The 22093-nt window shown below is 38.1% G+C and overlaps 1 protein-coding gene across 1 annotated transcript in view; it reads left to right on the forward strand.

Moving 5' to 3' along the window:
- The window catches only part of ST6GALNAC3 (ST6 N-acetylgalactosaminide alpha-2,6-sialyltransferase 3), a 213031-nt gene that overhangs the window by 85915 nt on the left and 105023 nt on the right, over positions 1-22093 (forward strand). The window contains exon 2 of the mRNA XM_041421850.1: positions 13850-14044. Coding sequence (XP_041277784.1) covers positions 13850-14044 — 195 coding nt within the window. The remainder of the gene's footprint in view (positions 1-13849; positions 14045-22093) is intronic.

Below are 22093 nucleotides of genomic sequence, written 5' to 3' on the forward strand. Positions count from 1 at the left end.
GGATCTCAGTAACAAGTCTTAAAGCTATTAACAGGACTGAAATATAGGAGTCCATGACCATCACAGCAACCACAGGAGCAAGTGTCATAGCAGAGAAACAAAAGCCAAACCACTACAGGAAAAAGGGGCACATACGCTCACTGCTCTGCAGAGGACTCTGGTCCCAGAAAGAGAAAGACTATTTAGTAGGATAAAAAAAAAATAATTATTACAAGATGAAAGATCATGTTCTCAGAGGGAATTTAGCATTGAATTAGTCAACTAGACAGAATACTATGTATAAATGAAGAACAGTTAAGTACAAGGTTCTTAAAAACAGTTATGAAAGGAGAAACTGACAGGGAAGTTTAACTGAAATGGAAGGTTGGGGCATAACTGCAAAAAGAAGGGGTTAAAGAATTAAATATTGCAGTTCCTTTAGGTAAGTAAAAGAGGAAAATTTGACAACAGTATTGTGGGGTAGTAAGAAGCTGCTGAAGTTGAGTCACTGTCTGGCAAAATAGGGAGTACTGTGTGACTTTTGGAGGATTAGAGTATCTAAGCATAGTCAGAGGGTATAAAATTAGATGTTGTGGTACTCAGTGAGGTAGTAGCTTTCAGACAAAGGGAAATGGAGTAAGACAGGCTGAAATTTGAGCAGTGACATTTGTGGTGAATGCTGAATAACTAAGAATGAGAAATTGAAAATACCAGGATTTAATGTCTTGGAACATTAACATCCAAAGTTGGATTTTCTAGGAATTAAGTTGTGGGAGTCCCAACAGACCTAAGGTTTCAACCAATTAAATCTATTTTCCAGTGCTCTGGGATTAGTTACATGTGCAGAAGCAAGGAAATTGCAGATAAATATTCTGATTACTCACATATTTTTGATTTAATGAAAAAAGTACAAAAAAATGTAACAAAAAGGGAAGGGCATCTTTAATTTTGGCATCTAAAATCAAATGATAAATGGTCATCTGATTAGTGATGTGCCTTTTGTTCTTTTGACTTCTTCAGTAATATGTGAATGTCACATTATATAACACTTAAATGGATGAACCTGGAAATGAAATACATTAGGATGCATCTTTGTGTTCCTCCCCTGACTGGTGGACAACTTGTCTCATTAATCTGTATAGTGGTGTTAATTTAAACAAACAGCATTATTTGTTGAGATTTATGGCTAGAATACTTAAGAGGTTCACTGAGAAAATCTTAGGCTGTTTTATTTTCAGAGCTGGGATAGATTTTATGGCTCTTCGTGACTGGAACCTATCATAAACTCTTACAATTGGTAATGACTGTACAAACTACTACAGACCCAAGTGTTCTGACAGAGAATGTGGGCACAATGAAAGATTGTGGCCACAGGGCAGTGGGGTGTTATGTCCTGTGCAAATTCCTTCTTGTGTTGGTAACTGCTGCCTAACCAGCACTGGGGTAAAGGTGGAGATAAAAACTGATAAAAGCGAAGACCTGTGAGAGGAATAATGGAAAACTCTGAAAAAAGATGAAACAGTAAATGTAAGAGTAACATTCCTGCATTCATGACACGTGCTTTTTGAATATTGTAGATGTTGAAGTGTCTAGGATGTGTTCTTAGAAGTAACTGAGTATGATTCTGGTTCTAAATGAACTTTAGGAAAACTCACCTTTGTCTAGTACTTCCAAAGGGTCATGGGGGCATTATTTAAGCCCAGCAGTGTCTCTGGCAGTTTCCCTGCTGGAAAGGAAGACACCCTTCTGTAACCTCTGGGACGCTGTGATGAGTTCATTAAGGTTTTGGTGGCCTTATTCTACTGGTGTAGACCAGACTGGTGTCTAAGATAATTGAAAATATATGGCCTCAGGGCAGTTAGTGTGTGGGAGAGATTCATATCCTACAGAAGGGTAGAACCTGCTTCCTTGCACCAGCTGCAGAAATAAAGATGAGAACTTGTTCTTCATATCCAGGTCAAGGCTTGCAGAGCTGGCACCTTAGGAAGTTCCCCTGTGGCTGTAAGCTGCAGAGGTGCAGTACTGGCTCCCACAGACGTCAGCAAGAACATTCACAAGCTGATTTGGTGACACCAGACTTAGCTCAAGTGAGAGTTGAGGGATCCTGAGTTTGCAAATTGAATAACTCGTACACAGGGGCCCTGGGAAAGAATTAAAAAAATTATATTTTTCTTACTGTTCCTGTTCAAATTTAATTATGCTTCTGGCTTTCTCTTGCTCTCCTTTGAATCAATTAGCGATATCTTTATATGAAGGAGGGGCAGAATTCCACAGCTGGCTTTGTTTGGTGAAAGTAGCTGGATATGCAGTCAAAGAACCAAGGACCTGGACAGTAGATTATGTCTTTATTATGCCTTACGCAAAAACTGCAATGCAATGTGAATGTTTTGGGGGTTTGTAGTACTTTTGTTTGTTTCTTGCATGCAAAAGATTAGAATGTGTATGCAGGGAATCAGGGGTTTGAAATAATTTCTGACACATGACAATCTCTCTATGTTTGATGGACTGAAGGATGGAAAACTGTGCTAGGTGCCCGATTGTGTTGCATTTCTTCCATCAAAATGTTCTAGATCAGCTCTGATAGAGTGGCCAGGACTGGTTTCTTTTAAGTTTAAGAAAGCTACAAATAGGATATATTTGCATTTCCACATGTAGCCCTTTCATTTTTTAATACTGACTTCTGTCCAAATGTATCTAAGCCTTATTAGACAGAGATTGATAATCTTCTATATGAATTTCTCATGGGGTATTTCTTGTGCATATGCTCGTTCCATGATGCATTTTCATATGAAACACATAAAGCTTTTTAAAGGAAAAATAAAAGCACAGAAAATCCAAATCAGTTCAATTACACTTGCAGATTAAAATAAAGCTGTAATATACATCTATTGTATTGAAATGCTAACTCTATGAATTTTTGATCTACTTTAAAAATGTAAAACTTGGATTTGATTAGATTAGTTGTGAAGTAATCTACACTGAATAAATCTGTTTTCCTTTCATGTGATTTGTCAGTATTTGTAGTGGGTTTGTACACACAGCTTTCGCCATTATTTCCCAGGCAATAAAAGCAGCCGTGCAGAAAAGCCACACATAAATGTCAGAAAACAGAGATATTTTGTTGCATTCCAAGGGCTTTGAAGGTCGAGTTCAATTCAGTTAGCTCACCCAGTGTGAGAGGACCCTGATACGATGATGGAATGTGTGTTTGGGTAGGATATATATGTTACTGTCCCTGTACTGTTCTATCAGGATAACAGATCAGTGAGAGATTAAACTTTACTGCTTGGGAGAATGTCTTTTGGAAAACTATCAATTTTTATGATTTTCTCTAGCTCCTATTGAGACGCTGTGCAGAAATAATGAATCCAAAGAATTTACAGCTTTTATCACAATGGAGATGGACTCCTGATTGTGGCTTTTGGGTGCTTTTCCACTGCAGGTATCCCATTCAACTGCATGTATTCACAAAATAAGTCTCAGATCATGGGATTTAATTTTAAACATGAAATTGTGTTTTGCCTCCTTGTGATGAAAAAAGGTTTGTGAAAAACAGTTTCCTAGAAGGGAGCGGTCAGCACAAAAGGCAGAGTTTTCCCACTCTAAGGAATCTGTTCTGCCAAGTCCCATTGCAGCTCACTGCTTTGTGGGTACTTCCCCTGTCATGCCCCACTTTTTATTTTTATTTTTTTTTTTCTTTTTATAAAGAAAAGACATGATCAATAAAGCTCATAGTTAAATTGAAGGCACTACCTTGATCAGTGCTTTTATTGAGTTTCAGTGCCCTGATTTGAGGAGCTCCCCAGTCAGTGGAGGGATATGTCATCAGCTGCTTGAGCAGTGTGTGAGCAGTCGTGTATTGTAACTGCAGTGCTGCATAATCTTTGCTGTCTGGAGAGTCTCCTTTGTGGTGGCTTCTGATAGCCTCTTGCTCATCTTATCCAAGGATGAATAATGAACAGACTCCTACCTTTAGAAGGAATACAATTGTATTAAGTGGGCAAGAAATTTTGTTTAATTTCCTGCTGCTTTGCAACATCTTCCCATGACTGTACGGGCAGGGTCAGAACACGACAGTGAAAGAAATCTCTCTGCCAAAAATGTACAGGTCATTTGCCCCTCTGTGTTGGTACTGACACTGCATTGCTCAGTGCAGCCCCTCCTAAAAAAGATTTAAAATGTAAGCCTGCCTCCTGTTTTTCATTGGGATCATAAAATAGCTGGATGTGCTGCTAGGAGCATGCAGTGTTTAATGCAGTTGATGTGTATCCTAGATGGAAAGCTCTGTCCTGCAGTGCTGTGATAATAATATGATCATTAATGTTTCCAATACAAGTGCCTGGCTGGGTTCTGCTTGCCTTTATCCAAACACACCCCCTTAATCCCCTCCCTATTCTGTGTGTGTCCTGTGGCATATTGCTCTTGTGCTGGAACATGCATTCCTTAGAATGGACCATAATATGACCACCCCAGCAAATCCCACATCCTTCATGTGCCTCCTTTGCTGAAAGATTTGGTGCCCTGAAGGTCTGTAAGCCACAGGAATAGTTTAAAGTCTCTCTTCAGAGAGGATTCTGCCATGCTTGTGTCCTGATTTTGGTGGGGTTTTTTTCTTGTTTTTTTCTTTTATTTTTTTTAATTCTTTTTTTTTGTTTGGTTTTTTATTTTTTGGTTTTGTTTCCCCAACCCCTTTTTCAAAGCTTCCAATTAAGAAAACAGCGTACAGAAAAGAACAAGAATTAAGCAAGGAAAGTGTTTTTTCCCCTCACTAGAAGTAGCATGCTCCCAGTTACATGGCAGAAAATTTCAAATTCCCATTACAAAATAGCTGATCTCAGCCCAGCCTTCTCTGTAATTAGGTCGTGCTTTTGACTGGCTATAAATGGTTACGCCTGTTGCAACGTGCCAGGAGCAGACAATGCTTGGAGGCATTGAATAATACATTTTGCTTTTCTGATGACATGTGTGGCAGTTATGTATGGATGAAATAGGCTGGAACAAGTTTATCTGAAGTAAACAGTGAGATTTCGGTGTCTGATGGAGAACAGATAAATTGCCAAAAGAATTTAGAGCCCAAGGTTTGCTTGCTTTGTGTGAAAGGCCATCCATAGAGGCTGCTCTTGCCTCCTGCCAATCCGGGACAACATTCCTACAGCTGTCCTGGAGAGTCTTTTGGTCAAATGTAAAAGGAAAAAAAAAAAAAAAAAAAAAGAAAAAGAAAAAAAAGAGAAGAGACTACAAAAGATTTCCTGCAGCTTGGCTGAAGTGCATCATCTCTCGTGTTTGCTTAAGAACAGCTTCTTTCTAATTCACAGTTACTCTCCTTTTTTTTTTTTTTTTTTTATGAAGACCAGTGTGTAAAAAGTTCTTTTTCTCCTTTCTGAACTTGGACCTTTGCCTGATGAAGGAGCTGTCTATTACTTCAATATTTTTATATTTCAGAAGAAAGCCAGCCTTTTATTCAGCTGGACCTTAAAGAGCCCACATGGCTCCTCACAGCAGACAGGCTTTGCATCCCTGTCTCTGGAACAAGGCGTTCACCTGCACTGTGTTAGGGTGCCCTGGCTGGCTGAGGGTGCAAGAGTAACATCAGTAATGATGCCCTGCTTCTCTTTTCATGCTTATGAACAGCAGGTGCATTGCAGAGACTGGCAGAGAGAACATCCAGAGGAACTTTCCAAAAGTGTGCTGTCCTCCCAAAGAATAGTGTGGGATGAGGCTGGTGTGAAGGGCCAGAGCAAGAGTCCTGCCAAGTACCAGGCTGGGCAAGATCTCCTCTGTCTCCCAGTGTTAAATGGCTTTTAGAAGGAAACAGAGGCATGGTGTCAATTCTTTGTTAATTTCAAGTCCAGTGTGGCAGTCAGGGATCTTTACAGAAGAAGATTCAATGGAGAAAGTCTGGGCTTGTCCAGATGGTGGTAGGCAATTGCAATTCATTTGTGTGACTTTCTGGTTATGCAGTTTTTGCTGTGTAGCATAAACTCTCCCCCACAGGCAGAAGTGAGCTGCAGGCAAGTGAAGGTTTCCAGCAAAAGGCATTTTCTTCACAGATGTGCAGCCTGAGAATGTGGGGTTGTTACAACATTTTATTTACTTTCATTTCTTCTGCCTCTGGGCTGCTGTCAAGTGTTTAATTTTATTTGTCTGATTATTTTCTTTCTTATCTAGAAGTTAGTACTTCCAGAGGTTACATCCCAGTGTAGTATTTACTAAACATATAGGTATGTGATTAACATCCATTCCTGCTGCTGCATACCAATCACGCTAATGATTTTACTGCTGCGAGCAAAAATTGAATTTTTCTCACTTTCACTTTAGAAGCCATCAAATTACCTTTCCTGTGAGTTTTTGAAACAAGAAATTGAGTATTTCTGGTATTTCATGTAGAATAGCAAAGAAATGCAGAAGACTTTCAATGACTACATCTCTTTTCAGATATAAAGACCTGCTGACCAGAAGTCTGCTGGTATTTTATTGTCTTCTAAGAATCTTTCTTGATGTATTTGTGGGGGTTTTTGTTGTTGTTGCTTTTCTGGTTTATGCATTTTTGAGTCTATTTTTGATTGCAAGAATGAACTTTTTGAAGGGGGTTTTCATGAAAATGTTGGCAGCTATAGAGTGCCTTTCAGAATGTTTGTGAAAATCCTCAGTTACAGAATCAGTCTTAGGATGTTGCTGATCATGACTCTTTGTATGTTTCTATAGAGGAGAAAGAGAGGTCATCTAAGTGAGGTGTATCTGGCAGGATAAGAGTTAATACTCACAGATGGGTGGTTTTTTTCTTTGAACTTTTCTCAGCAGGTGAAAAATAGCTACAATCAGGTACTACTTCAATAAGTAGTAACAACCAACTGCCAGGTTGAAAGATCACAAATTCTCGTACCAGCAGTTCTATTATGGGGAAGCGTGTATCAGCCTGTGTGTGTCAGAAAGCTTGCCAAGGTATTGATAAGAAGGGCTGGGCAATAATCCAGCACCAGAAAAAATAAATAATTTGAGAGCTGTACTGCAGAGGCTTTTCTTTTTTTCTTCTTTTTAATACTACTTTATCATGCAGAGACTACATTAGTGTTTGTATAATATGCATCTGCAGCTGCTGATGAAGTTCACCCTAGTTGTGAAGGACATCAGTGAATCAGTAACTGGAGTTTTAGATTAAATATTCTTAACAGATCTTATAGAATGAAAAATCAACAACCTTATTTAAAGTGTTCTTTGCTGCCATGGGGATTTTATGGGGATAGATCTTTTAAATTACTGGGCAGCTTTCAGCTGCACTATAAAATAAGCAGCAGGCTGGCCAAAGGCATGCCTTGCTCAGAAGTTCAGGTTGCTTTGGTGGTGGTGTGACCTTGTGGTGTGTGAGACTGGGGCTGTGCTAATGATGTGTTTGTTCCTAGTGGAGAGGGGCTGTTGGCATAGGGAACCCTGGGCCAGGAGTAGACAGCTGAAGGAAGTACAGGTTCAGCTTTGAATAAGGATGAAACAAGGAGCAGGAACTATAGGATAGGGGGAGCTCAAAGTGCTGGAAAGCCTGAAGGGATAAGAATATCTCCAGACAAATAAATGCTCCTTCTTATCAGCCTTTGAGTTTAGGGCAAGAGGGAATAGTGACACAAAGTAATGCCTGAAATCTGGCCATGCTTTGCAATTTGAAGGGCTCAGAATCACTGGGGCTTTTCAAATGTGGTAGCTTCTTATGCATGATAGCATATGGAAGGCCTTCAAACTATGTCAACGATTACTCCTTGAAACCTGGAAGTTCTTCACCTTACATAATTTCATATTATTACCTAAATAAGTAAGTAAATAAAAAGTATTTTTTTGATGAAAATGCTATGTGTAAGAAACTTGTGCAGTTACCTGAGACTAATAAAAGGAGATTACATATAGGAGGATTATCTCTTATATAAGGTTTTTAATAGAGACTGCTGCTGTTACTTCAAGTATTTGGACTGTGCTGATTGCTGTTTTGTTCATTGCTCAGGTCATGCCCCAGTAAGCCTGAACCCACTCTGCACTGTTTTGGCTTTAATGAAAGATATGGTTGAATTTGTTGAGCTGCTATGAACCTAGACACACCACTTGTGAATTGTGAATCATCATGAAAACTGAATTAAGTAACAAGTTTAACAAATGACAGCAACACAAGAGGCACAGTGAGCTGTGTTTTGAGAGCCCTTGAGCTGCCTTAGCCATAGAAAAAGCCAGAGCTCCTGCAGAGAAGGTGTGCAAGAAGTTATGTGTCTTCTGTTCATACCTGCTTAAACACCAGTCCTGATTCAGGGTACCTTCTTACGAGAATCACATCCAGGATAAAGCTCATATTTCTTTCATTGTAACTACCTATTTTTAGGTACACTGCATCTCTTGCATTACTTCTTCATCACTGAACTTCATTTTTGCTCTTATTTTTAAGCTTCCTGGCTGCTTACATTCCAGTTTAGCAAAGATGTCCTTTAAAAAAAATTGCTTTAATCCTGATTTTACTGGTTTTTGAACCAAACCAGATCTTACTGGTGATATAAACCCTACCAGCTTTGTTCTTTTCTCCTTCTGAGAGAGAAACACTGACAGCAATCTCCTGTGGAGTCTTTGAACATATTCAGGTTAACTTGCAGTTCTGGAAGAGAAGAAAGTAAATCTTCAGCTGCTGATTTTATGCAAATGATGTTTGACACATGACTATTTCTAGAAGGATCTTTGCTATATATCTTACTCTCTTTGAAAACTTCTAGGACCCCTGCTTGGCTATCTCTTCAGCAGCCCTGTTAGAGAGAGTTTCAGAACAAAAGAAATAGCTGGAAGGCATGTTTTTTCCCAATACTGGTGAAATCAGAAAGGTACACTGAACTAGAGTACTGAAAGAATTTCATTTAATGCTCTGTTGTAATAGAAAGTAGCTTTTAAATGGGATGCTCAAGACTATAAAAGAAAAAATTAAATAAAAGGATTTTTTACATATAGTGGTCTACAAATTGAAACAAATTCAGTTGGTGTAGCCATTATTGTTTTCAATTGGTATTATACTTGAGTAAAAACTGATACCCTGGATCAGTCCTATAATGAAAGTAGTATGATGTGCAGAGATATTAAAAAAGTGATTGAGTTACTCACTGTGCCTGTAAAGGCAGGTATTGTGAAAATAATACAATATTACTGAATATTGTGTCTTCTAAGAGGCCCAAAGCCCTCACATAATTCTTTACCTTTCATTTGTCCTTCCAAGCTTGGTGCTGCCATGTATCTAAAAAATAAAAGAAAGCATGACTACTGGAGAAAATCAATTTATGAAAAAAAGCTTATTTGCAATTACTGTTTGGGGCATGGTTCCCAGGGTTCTTTACTGGAATCTTCCATAATATCACGTTCAACCTTGTCTTTTAACAAATTCAGGCAGTTACTTGTGATAGAAACAGTAAGCCTGAAAAACAAAATAGTTCTAGAATGAAAGTTTAGGAGTTGAGTAAAGATCTTCTGTTGAGTAAAAATCTTCTGTTGAGTTCTTTGTGATCTTAGGAAAGTTGATTTCAGCCTCAGTTTATGCACCTGTGAAATGGGTTTTTACTGTGAAACTCACTAGGATGGAGATTTATTCCTGCTTGTGAAGTGGTTTGATAGTCTCTGCCATATAATACATGCCAAGTGGCAGGCTGCTGTGCTCTGGTTAAAAAGTAGAATAAAGATACTTAGTACTGATCTCAGCAAAATTTACAACTTAAGAAATTATCTTCCTATGCTGAAAATATTTCCTTCCTCCCTCCCTCCTAGAGAACTGTATACAATACAAAAAAATGTGTCTTACTGTTCTGTCAGGCATTATTGAACTATTAAAAAATGATCTTGTCATCTCACACTTCTTAACAGATTATGAAAGAAAAATGACTAAAACTTCTTCAGACTGTCAAGTTCCTGCCAAACTGAAACTAATGAATCACCCTAGCACTGGTAATTAGCCAAAACTCGATTATATGAAGCGTATAAATAGTGCTAGGGACCATGTTGCCAAATATTTATACCCCTGAAAGTAGTTATGAAGTTTTTAATTAAATTCTATCCAGCAGAGTAGTATGACACTCCTGGTTTTATTTCAATTCTTACTTTAACAACCTAGATATAAATTGAATGTGATTCATGCCTGCTAGTTACTGATTTTGATATACATACTAGACAGAATGAGCTTGGTGTCTGAGAAATAACTGACACCAGAAGTGGGATGGTGCTGTTGTGGGGATGGAGTAAAAAGAATTAGAAGAAACTGTTTAGTCCTAGTGAGTGCTTTTGGCCCAGTGGGGTTTCAGGTATTGCAGTTCATGTACTCTGATCTCAACTTTTCCCTCTTCTATACCCCTTTTTTTTTTTTTTTTTAATTTTATTTTTTTTTTTTTTAAACTGAGAATGAGCTTGTAGACTTAGTCTCATTGACTAAAGGTAAACTCCTTCATTCTTCTGCTGAAGGATCCTGTATTCATGAGAAGGGTAATTTTGTTCTTGCCACTGCCATCTAGGCTAGTCAGGTACTGTAGTGACTGAAATAAAATGTAACAAAACTAATATATACCATGCAAATCATCCAGGTAAGAAACTCTTTAACGTATGTCTTACTGTGTACCCCTCACTGAGTATGTGAAAAATGGGATACATTTAAAAGATGTTTATAACTGAATATACATTTCTTATGTAAAAAAAAAAAAGATTGAGATTTATGCACAGGATATGTCCATGTTAGAGAAACATTTCTTTTGTTAAGAGACAGTTTGCATTCATGAGAACTGAAAATTAAGAAGGAATAAGATTTGTTTCTCTGCAGACTTACTAATTAGTGTTGGTTAAAGTCTCCCAAATGGTAGGATGTGTGAGTATTTAAAATGTTGATGCAGTCAAATTTTGAGACAAATTACAATTTGGTATTCATCCCTGTATGTAGCTTCAGACTCCTCTGTCATATCCTAATGACATGTAGAATTTCTGGATTCTCAAATGCTAAATATTAAGTTTTATCAGAGGACCAATAACAAAATCCATTTATCTGTGGTAAAGGAAGGAGATTTTACAAGAAGCAGTTAATGACAAATAGCACCTGAGTTTGGTTATTTTGTTTGTTCTTTTAATGAGCAGGTAAAGAACATAGGGACTTAATGGAGTCAAATTACTTGTAGAAGTGCCCTGTCAAATACTCGTGGCCACTGATCAGACTTCTTTACTTGGTGCTTTAAGAAGGCTGAAACTATAAAAAGTATGTGCTTTGGTGTTTTAAAGCATTTTTACAGTGAAATTTGTGGAGCCACTGAAATGCCAATTTGCAATAGTCTTTCCCACAGAGATTGCCTGTTGTTGGATCTCATGCCTTCAACAAAAATTGCAGGGGAACTGAATACTTAATACCAACGTCCTTTGTACAAGTTGATAAGTAAACATTGTGTTTGCATATGGCTAGATTTTTTTTTTTCCAAAACAATTTCAACAGATGCCTTAATTCTGTTCTGCTGTAAAAACTCCTTTCTCTCATTTGAATGCTCTTGTTAGTGCAAAAAACACACAGAGAAAAATCTTTGCTGTTTTCCTTTTCAAACAATATTTTCTTACATAAAAAACCAACGGGCCACAATTTTTCTTTTACCTGCTAGTACAGTGCATTTAAAGAAAAGTATAAAAATCAGGTGGCTTTTTAGAGAAGGCCAAGAAATTTAGCTACACAATCTGAATTTTTCTCAGGGCATAGGCTGTTTAGAACAACTCTCTGTGAGAAGCACATAAAGCTGATTGCACTGTTTTCAAGTTCAGAACAGATCTGCACAAAATAAAGGAAGTAAAAGGTTCAGTAAACCAGGAAGATAGGGAATGTAGAAATCAGGTAGTAGCATCATACAAGCAATCTTGCTTCCTGCTGTGGATGTTTTGATTGAAACATGCTCATGTAGTGGAATGAGAGTCTAGATTCCCCTTTAAATATTTGCAATATTTTAGTTCTGATTTGCAATAAATAATATGACTAATCCATGCTCCTCTCATTGCTTTATGATTATCACTTGCACTGCACATCTTGGCTGCTCTTAGCACTTACAAGGCTCTGATATATAGCTAAATGTTTCTGACTCCATCTGCTACAAAGAGAAGTGACACAGAAGTGCTCCCCAGCCATTTTATTGCAATTTAATGTAAATCTGTTATAATGCAGATGATGAAAAGTGCAGTGGCTTCCATGAATTCTGAGTGCTGCGATTGGGTTGTGGCTGCTGCGCTGCCCTCTGAAGATTTGCTGGGTTTAATTTTACATTGCACAGCCATTAGCTGCCTGAGGTTCCTCACTGAATCACACTGCCACAATACTTCTTCATCCTCCTCTTGCCTTTCTCCTCACAGTGACCTCCTTCACCCAAGTTTTTCCAGCCCAGTCTCATTGCTTTTATCTTATAAATTGTAACCTCCCAGTACATCAGAACACAGAGCCATGCAATTGACCCCTGCCTTGGATTATTTTGTTAACTCTTGTTTGTGGGAATGTCATAACATCCCTTCCAATTTGCTGGGGGCTCATTGTGATTCTCACTGTTATGCTAGGACAGATTAATCTTATCTGGTTGCAAGGAGAGCTTGTCTTTACCATGGCATCACAAGTGATCTTATTGCCATCATGTAAAATAAGTGGTGTTAAATGTGTTCTGTGCTGGTTAGTTGGGAATTAGCTGGTAGATGGGAATTGGGGTGATCAGATTCTGTCATCCAGCATTAAGTGTTATCATACACTTATGTATAGGCCCTTAGGCAAATGATTTTTTTTCCCCTGTATTTCCTGTAAATGTTACTGTTTGCAATGATAGAATTACCTTCAGTAGAGTAATTAAACTGTGGCAAATTAGGTAAACCTAGAATGTAATTAAAGTATGATAAAAACACGTGTAAATGATAATTGTTTCATTCCCATGGGGAAAATGTGAAAATAATCTTTTCGATAGAGTATCATATCTAGAATCTTTGCACATGCCAACTGACATTTTTGTCCTTTAGTAATTTGTCTAGAAGTAATTGAATGCAGTATTTACAAAAATAGCTAAAAATAAGGAGAGCATCCTACTTTCTCACAGATTTTTCACCTGCAGACTGAGGAGTTACCCAGGGAAAAAGTTGTGATCTTTCTGTGATTCCATTCTCCAGTCCAACTGACTGGATGGGCTAGAGGTGGAAGGGGAGGACAAATTCCAAGCTTCAGATTGGTTGGATTATTAACAATGGAAATCATCTTGTCCGAAATAATAGTGCCTTACTTGGTTAATTCATGAACCTGGAATAAGGCAGAATGTGGTGCTGACATCACCACATAAATACTCTAAAGTATTTGAAGTTATAACACAAATTCTGTTGCGTGGTATTATCTGTATTGATGGTAAGCTTTTCAGAAAACTTAGTGTGGTGTCACTGCAGGTGGCATTTTTCTTTTGTGTGTTGTCATCCCTAGAAAACTGATGATTTTGAGTGAAGACTTTGGTGGGGATGTTTACATAAAATCTTTGTTCCAAATGCAAATAAAATTTAAAGTTAATAGATGTGTTTTGAACCTTAAAAAAAGCACTTTTTTTTTTTGTTTTGTTTTTTTTTTTTTTTGTTTTTTTTTTTGGTGAGCAAAACTGACTCATTTGCAACCAGTTCTAAAAGAAACTCTGCAAACCTCTGAAATGCAAATTTATTGAAATAAAACAATCCAGTCACCTGTCTCCTTGTGTTCCTGCAGCAAGGTGACTACCAGAGGAATAATTTCACATAAAGCTTTCTCAAGTGTTTTTCCTTCATCCTCCAATTGAAGATGTGTATTTTTTTATTAAAACTGACTCCCAGTTTCAATAATTTATTTCCTTTTTTCTTCTCATTACAGAGAAAGTCCGTTGTTGCCGTGAGTTTCATTGCAGCATTCCTCTGTCTGATCATCGTTCGTCTCACAAATGAAGTAACTTTCCCTTTGATCCTAAACTGCTTTGGACAAACCAGAGTCAAGTGGATCCCATTTTCTAATGGCCAAAGGCAGCCTCTGAAAACTCATTATGGATATATAAATGTAAAAACACAAGAGGTAAGACCTGGTTCTAGGAGCCTGGCCAAATGCAGCAGATTTCTTTTTCTCCAATCCCACCTAATGCTTTTTTGCAACTTGCCCAGTGTAAAAACTGAACAAGGGTGTTTCTGAGCAAAGTGGCTATTTTAGAAGTCTGCTACCACTTAAATGAGCTTTGAAATTTTTAAAATTTCTGTCATGTCTGCAGTGGAGAGAGCAGTGAACTGACCTCAAAATCATCCTTTATTGAGTGAAAACTTGTTTATACAAACAAGAAAATCTTTCAGCTTAATTTCAATCCTTCAATCCCTCTAATGCAAAAGGGAATTTTCTTGTGTTTGTTGTAATAAGGTCCTAAAAATGTTTCATTTTGCTTGGGCTTCCCATAGAAGAAGTAGCTTATTTTTGTTTGTATGGGCATGAAAGAGGAAAAGGGAGTGATATGTGAAATGAGCATATGTGAGTCTAGTGAATGTATAAAGCTAGAGGTTTACTGGATTTTTCTGGAAGTATTGCATTAATACTTGATAGCTGTTTCAAAACTAGGTATGTATTTGCATTCTGTACTTCAAAACTCACTGATGTGTATCTGCTTTGCAAAATACTTGCTGTATGATAAAAATACTTGTCTGATGAAATTAGGTTTTACAGGGACTCTTGCTTTAAAGTGTCTTAGTTGTCAAAATTTCTAGCACCACTCTTTGGTGGTGGTGGTGCATTTTCTTCAGACTTTTCCTCTCTCTTTGTAATATTTGTAAAATGGAGTCTTTCAAAGTAAGGTAACATCAAAATTGAACTCTTTCTATAGTTTGCGATCAGTTATAGCACTGTCAGTCATGAGAAATGCTATCAGACTTCCATTAACTGATAGGGGTTTTTTTTGGTATAAAATGACAGTTATTAATGAGTGAAATTCATTCACATAACAGCTTTATAGAGAATGAAAACTTCACCACTTCATTATATTTAGTCCTGTAAGTCTGTTGGACTAGTTAGTTATTATCCTACCTTTAGTGAGTTAAATGTAAAACTCAGAATGAGAGAGAGGCAGTTTTCAGGAGGCAGCTCCTTTTAAACATATATAGCTTTTAATCATTGTTCCTGTAAGATGCAGCCCTATTTTGGAGGCCAAAGTACATTATCTGTTTTACAGAAAATAGACAAGCACCTGAAAAGTGAACTGTTCAGCTGTGAATCGTAGTCCCAGTGAAAGGAATGGGAGGTGCTGTTGAGCTCAGAGGGGTTAAGGCTTCATCCAGCAACTTCATCCCTCAGAAATGGGAGGGCAGCGTGTTCTGCATGTCCCGGGGTTGTTGCCGTTGCGGCAGGCGTGGAATCTGAATGAGGCAGAGGTGCCATGGTCACTTGATCACTATCAGCCTGAACTGATAACTGCAGAGGAGAGGAGCATGCTAATCCATTTTTATTCACCATTGCCTTCATCAGAGGTTAGAAGTAGTTTGTGAGGGCCTTAATTCATTCTTAAATTTGATAACATGCTTGGAAGTTCTTACAGTAAATGGAAATGAATGTCCTGAAAGCTGGTGACCGGTATCGAGTTGTAAACCATTTGTCTCAATTTGGCATGGGTTGTGAAGGACTCCTTAAACTTAGTAAATTTTAGTTGTTTTCCCTGTTGTATTTGCAGATTACATTAATATTTGCTAATTAAAATGATAATGAAGAACCTGAACATGGCTTGCTTATTGTAAATGCACTAACTTTTGACTTAATTATTCCCTGTCTGAGGGAACTTTTGTTGTGATGCTCATGTGAAAAGCTTTCACATATCTCATGTTCCTAACTCACGCTCATAGCTTTCTCAGCCTATGATTTTTAAAACACATATTCCTTTGTCAGATAAGCATTTGTCTATACTATTTGTATTAATATAGCCATAAAGAATCTCAATTATTAGTTTCTTTATTGTGTCAAATACATTGAATTTCTGCTCATTTCATAAAATTTAGATATTTTCTAGTTTTTTTGTGCTGCTATGTTATGTAAGATAAGCAGAAAAGTCTACGCTGTGAGACAGGCTAAAGCCCCAAAGAGATGTGGCCAAGTTTTTTGCAAAATGGGACACATGGTGTCTCGTCAAGGACCAAATGATGTGAGGAAACAGTACCACAATGAATTGTCAGAAAATAAACTGATGGAAGGGAAGATCGGAGGGAAGGCTTTTAGAGATGTGAATTTTGGCTTTTTCTCTTCTCTTATATTGGGGAATATTTTTGCAGAATTCTTTGAATGAATTCTTTGTTGAATGTGCTCATATTCTCCTAGAGTGTCTTTTGAATCCTGCCACCCACTGGTGTCTCCTGCTGTCTGATAGCTCTCCCTCCTGTTCCTCAGCCACTTCTAACATCCTTCTTCTTTTCTCCACATTTGTTCTGTGTTCTCCTTTACCTGTTCCTCTCAGGCTGCACTCCAAGGTCTGGCTGCATGCCAACTCCCTAGGGTACTTAAAAGTGCAAGGTCAACAAGCCAGAGGAATTAGGATATTTTGCCACCAACCCAGTCAGTCATCTGAAGTGACAGGAAGCTAGAAAATCTAGAATGAATTACTTCTCTGCCTTTCCTGTCTCTCTATTGCATACTTACTTTCTGAAGAAAAAGGAAAATCAAACCAAACTAAAAAAGGCCCAACCCCTCAAACTTTTCCATAGTAATAAAAATTTAAGTTAGGAGGAGCTGGTTTTTTGGGGGGATAGGACTGAGTGGGATGAGACTTGAAAAAGCTTAAGAGATGATGGAAAATCAATTGGTTAAAATGGTAGTGATTAATCATATGTATTAAGAAAGATCAGGAAATACGATGATGTGAACATTAGTGTTTATCTCAAGTAAAAAACAATGATGTGGCTGTTATTAGGTATGATCAGAATAATGCTGTAAAGACATTTTTCAAGGGGGTTGTGTATTTGACTTGACACTGTAGTATTGTGGAATTTGTATTACTAAAAAGTCTGAAAAATATTAAAACTAGATGTATTGGAGTATTTAATATAAAATGTAAAGAGACACATAACTTAATCCACAATTAAGGCTGTACATAATACAGGGTTGTTGCTATGGTTTCCTTGATTTGTAGCCATAGCAACAGCTTTGGGAAAACTGTCTTTTATGTACAGTAAATATATTAGATTTGAAATACAAATAGATGTGAAGTGTTGTATATACTGGGCCACTATGTCTAGACACATTATAGTTTCACTTTGGAGATATTTCTGAAATAGGGGATTCTTCACCTAGAAAATCCAGAGCCCACCCTCACTCCCCTCAGCAGGAGAAGATCTTGTAGAAGCCTTCCATGATGTGATCTCTTTTCCCTTTTCAATATCCACATCCGAGGTGACTCCTTGAGATTTGTGGGAAGCTGTGCTGCCTGTTTTGCAATATTGCTGTCTCGCTCAGTACATGAATGTTGACCTTTCATGGCAAGGAGGTGTATGAACAAGATGACCTTTCTTTCCCTTATTTCCTCCACTTTGTGCCTCTCGATTTTTGGTGGGAGGTCCCATGAAATCTGTCTTTAGGAAATGTCATGCCTATCATGTGTTAGTTGTTTTTATCCTATTCCTGGTGATTTTTTTTAATAGAAAATATTAATTTGATACAACTCCACAGTGGTTACCCAATTGAAACCTACTGGAATAAACTTCACCCCCCACCCACATCAAGCTGATGTAATGACTCTTTTTGTATATCAAAAATGGGGAAGCAGATAAAAAGAAGCAGAGAAAATATAACCTTCCTCCTTCCTTCATACCACTCCTACTCTACAAAGAGTTCTGGCAAAATTAATGAACATCATGTATTTAAATTGCAGCATTATGACATCAATTTAAAATCCATTAGCAGTTTGAAACTTTATGCTAGGCAAGTCTAATAGTGTTCTTGGATATTTGATTGTGCTTCCTGAAAGGTGAATATTGAATAGATTTTTACTCTACCGTCAGTATTAAAATAATGTAGCATTTTCCTACATACGTAAAATCTGAAATATAGCTGCAATAACACTTGAAGCATAATTATAAAAGTATATTCAAGTACTGAACAAAGATTAAAACTGTTCTTGGAAAAGGGTAAGTTCTGAGATGACCTAAAATCCCTGCATTAAACTGCAACTGTGAGATCTAATGGCTTCCTCTGAAATGAATTCTGAGGGAGCAAAGAGCCTTTGTGTCGTGAAGATTGAAGAATCCTGCATTACAATGATGAGCATTAGATAAAAGGAAGGTGCATTGTAGCACTTAAGACTTTTAAAAATCCTGTCATAACTGAAAAACTCACCAGTATTGTATTGATATTGAAGAAATACAATTGGATCATATTATCCCATACCATCTTGTCCCTAAGCTGAACAGACCTGGGTACAAGCATTGATTGCTCACTACTTGTGGCACACACAGCCACAAACATGTGTGACTGGACTAATCTGCCTAATCTGGTTCCTTTTTTTTTTCCTTTTTGCCAGAAGTTTTGTAGCAGAACTTGGCTTAAATGAATGGAGGTTTCCACAAGTGAAATACCTCAGATATTAATATTAACAGGAGGCTACAGACCTTATATGTATTTGCATTGTCCTTTTTACTATTTTTTTAAAAAGCACAATAAATTTGGTACACTTAAAAATTACCTGAAATGTAGAGGAAAATTAACATAACATGCAGAAATATGGGCTGTGTTCTGGTCTCTGGCTGTAAGATAAAGCACATACAATTTCAACAATAGCAAAACCATAGTAGTCAAGTAATCATTAGATGGACCCAGACCAACCATGAGACACCACCTTCTAACAAAACTTGAAAAACTAAATTAAAATATCATCAGGAAAGCAAAGAATGAGATTGATGTTTTAATATCACTTCCTCCCCCAATATGGGAAGTAAGAAAAATTTTTCAAAAAGACTGAAATTTTATAAGAAATATTATAAAAATGTAAAGCTAGCAACCAGCCTGGGACGGTTTGTTTTGCCTCAGTAATGGATGAAAATGACACTATGAATTGTCAGTGCAGACTATTGGAGAACAGCTTTGGGTTTCATCTCAGAAGAGAGGGTACCAGACTATGAACTTGAATGGTGTGTTCAGCTGACTCCAGAGATGCTTGTTTCATACTCTACTTGGGAAAAGCTAGAGAGGATAAAAAGCTACATCAGCCAAAATTCCCTGTGCCAGAAAGTTACTTCAGTATTTAGTTTCTGACACATGGATGACTTCTATCCTGTCTTTTCCTTTCAGATCTTGTTCTATGTTACAGCATAAGAATTCACAGGATATTTTGGTAGTAAAAGGTCATTTGTTTCATAGTAATTTATCATTTATATCCCTCCAAAGACACGTTCTTTTATCACAGTTGCACAGTTACTCATTATTCCAGCCTCAGAAATAATGTAATAATAATATGAATGAAAGTACAACTAAACATGTAGTGTCTTCTGGATATTTTTCTGCTTCCATTTTATAAATTTTCAGGAACAATTTTCTTTGGAAGTATTGCAGAAGGATTAGTTACATAACACTTGAAATGACAATCACATTGTGTGTTAAACTTCTGAGAGACTTTCATGTGCAGGGCTGATGGTTCCTGTCCCCCTGCCCCGTTGTGTTTCCTACCCGTACCAGAGCTCCCATTCCCAGCTCTGGGAGCCATAGGCACACATTCAGAAATAAAATTCCTGCCAAGGACTTTAACCACCAAATGAGCAACTCCAGGAGGACATCTATTATAGAAATAGATCTCACTAAACAGGTAGACCTCACCAGAATCCTCACTGCCCTCTTCTTCTTTCCAACCCTCTTTTGGCCTGGAAGAAGAGAGAATGATGCAAATAAGCTGCAAGGTCCACTTGAAACCACTCAGGCTGTTATGAACCTACAGGAGAGAAGGGAGCACAGATAATGTGTGGCCTCAGTGGAGCAAATCCTGCCAGCTCAGCCGTTTTCTTTCTGTATATATGGAGTAAGCTTAGGTTTTTAAAGCTGCCACGACTCTGATGGTGTCTCATGAGGAAAAAGTCAAGTGCCAGGATAAATATATCAAGTATTCTATATAGAGGAATTAAATCTGCTCCACACAGAGCCTCAGTGTGATGAGTCAAGCAGTGCTGCCTGTGTGGCAGCTCTGCTTTAAAAAAAAAAAAGGCTAAGGGACTTGAGAAGAGATTACTATCAGCCAGTGAGCTGTGCCTTCAAAAGTCAATCCCTAAAGAACCTGGGCTGGTAGAAATAAATGTCTGCGATGCAGTCATGGGCTGGATTGATCTGTTGAATGGAGCTTAGAGGTTATATCGCAGAAGGTTACTGGTATCAAAGGTTTGCCATCCACCTTGGTTATGTGTAATTTTCAGAGATTTCTTCCACCTTCTTGAGGATTTTTTCCTACTGCTGCTGCAGGGTAGGGGTATAGTAGCTAATGTTAGTCTCCCTATTGAGAAGATGCCAGTTGTGTTCTCCATGTGAAAAGTGTGAACAATGTCTCCCCAAAAGAAAGACGCGACACCTAGAAAATTGACTGGAGATCACCTGGAAAAAAAAAATATTTTCAGAACAAAAGCTGACTTTTGCAGTTAGCTAGCTTGATAGGCAAATTTCTGTCAGTAGTGTTTTGTTTTAGTTTGAATGGCAGGTGGACCAGAAAACTGAATGGAGTATTCTTTGGACTGGTAAGGAAAAGAGCAGACAGGTTTGGTGTAATGTATTCTTGAGTGAGACCAAACCTTTGGGGAAAACAGGAAAGATGTAATGAGCAGGTGAGAGTGAGGCTTGTCAAGGGGATGAAGGAGGAACTTACTGATTTTACTCTGTATGAGAAGTTACTTCTGTTACCATGACATGATTTCAGCTTTTGTCAGTAATAGTTGCCAAATGAAAGATGGGCTGTTTTGCATTAGTGGCAGGCGAGGTGTCTCCTTGGTGTTCCAGATCATCAGCTGGGAGAGCAGTGCCCTCTCATTTCTTCTCTGATATCCTCCCACAACTGCTGTTTAAAAATGAGGATGCCTTCATCAAAAGAAGCCCAGCGTCACCCTCCTGAGTTAATACTTGGAGTCCATTTCTCACAGAGATTCAAGATGTCTGTTGCAGCAGAGCATCACTAGTTCTGGATTTGGTGATGGCAGCTGAGGTACACTTTGTACTGGTGTACAAAATACACCACAGAGTAAAAAGAGCCACTAAAAATGGAATTCTGCTCTTATAATCGTTCCTACACAAGGGCTTCCTGCTGGCTATGGCAGTCAGTGAGTTCAGCTCTTTGAGCTCTTGCCCGGCACAGCTATTCTGGCAGAGATGCACGGCCCAGAGCTGACCCACAGCTATTAATACTTCCCTGCAGGGATCCGCGTGCCAGCCGCACACAGACGCGTGTGGGTGCACATGTAAACACAGCAGCTAGAACTCGCTCAAGAGACAGACTCCTAACACTGACAGCCATGCCAATTACTAGTTAGCTTTAAAGCCACAGCCATCTTCCTTGAAAGCCTTTGCTTTCCAAGTTTGCTCCCATGGCCATCTGTCACAGCCTGCCTTTGGCAGCTTCAGGTTCTGCTGTGAGGCTCTGCGGATTGAGCACAGAGTTTTGTCTTTTGTGTTGTTCTGAGTGGGTGGAAAGTTTCATTCATATGAGCCTTTTCTCTTAGGCTTTTTGTTAGATTAAAATGTGAACCTTTAAATGCATATTTGAGCTGTTAATCTGTGCTATCTGCTCTCAAACCAGGACGGAACAGGTGGACTGGTGTAAGTGCTGCACAGAGAGAAATGAGCTCAGAGACCCTCTTGGAGCAGATACAAATTGTACCAGCAATAATTGCTTTTCTTGGGATAGTTGCTCTTGTCTGGCTGAATACATTAGTCCATACTACCAAATAGGTGTTACTTGGTCTGTAAGAGACCTGTATGAGTGTTATATCAAAAACCTCATGCCCATTAATGGCATTACTGTGCTGGCAGAGTGTGCATCTTAGAGCTTTACTTAATAGACTTAACAGTATCTGTTACAAGGAGCTACACTTTCTGTGGGTTTAGCTGTAAATTTTGTGTACTCATCACAAATAATTTTGT

Source organism: Onychostruthus taczanowskii, unplaced genomic scaffold (genome assembly GCF_017590055.1).
Source record: "Onychostruthus taczanowskii isolate IOZ18803 unplaced genomic scaffold, ASM1759005v1 scaffold7, whole genome shotgun sequence".
NCBI lineage: Eukaryota > Metazoa > Chordata > Aves > Passeriformes > Passeridae > Onychostruthus > Onychostruthus taczanowskii.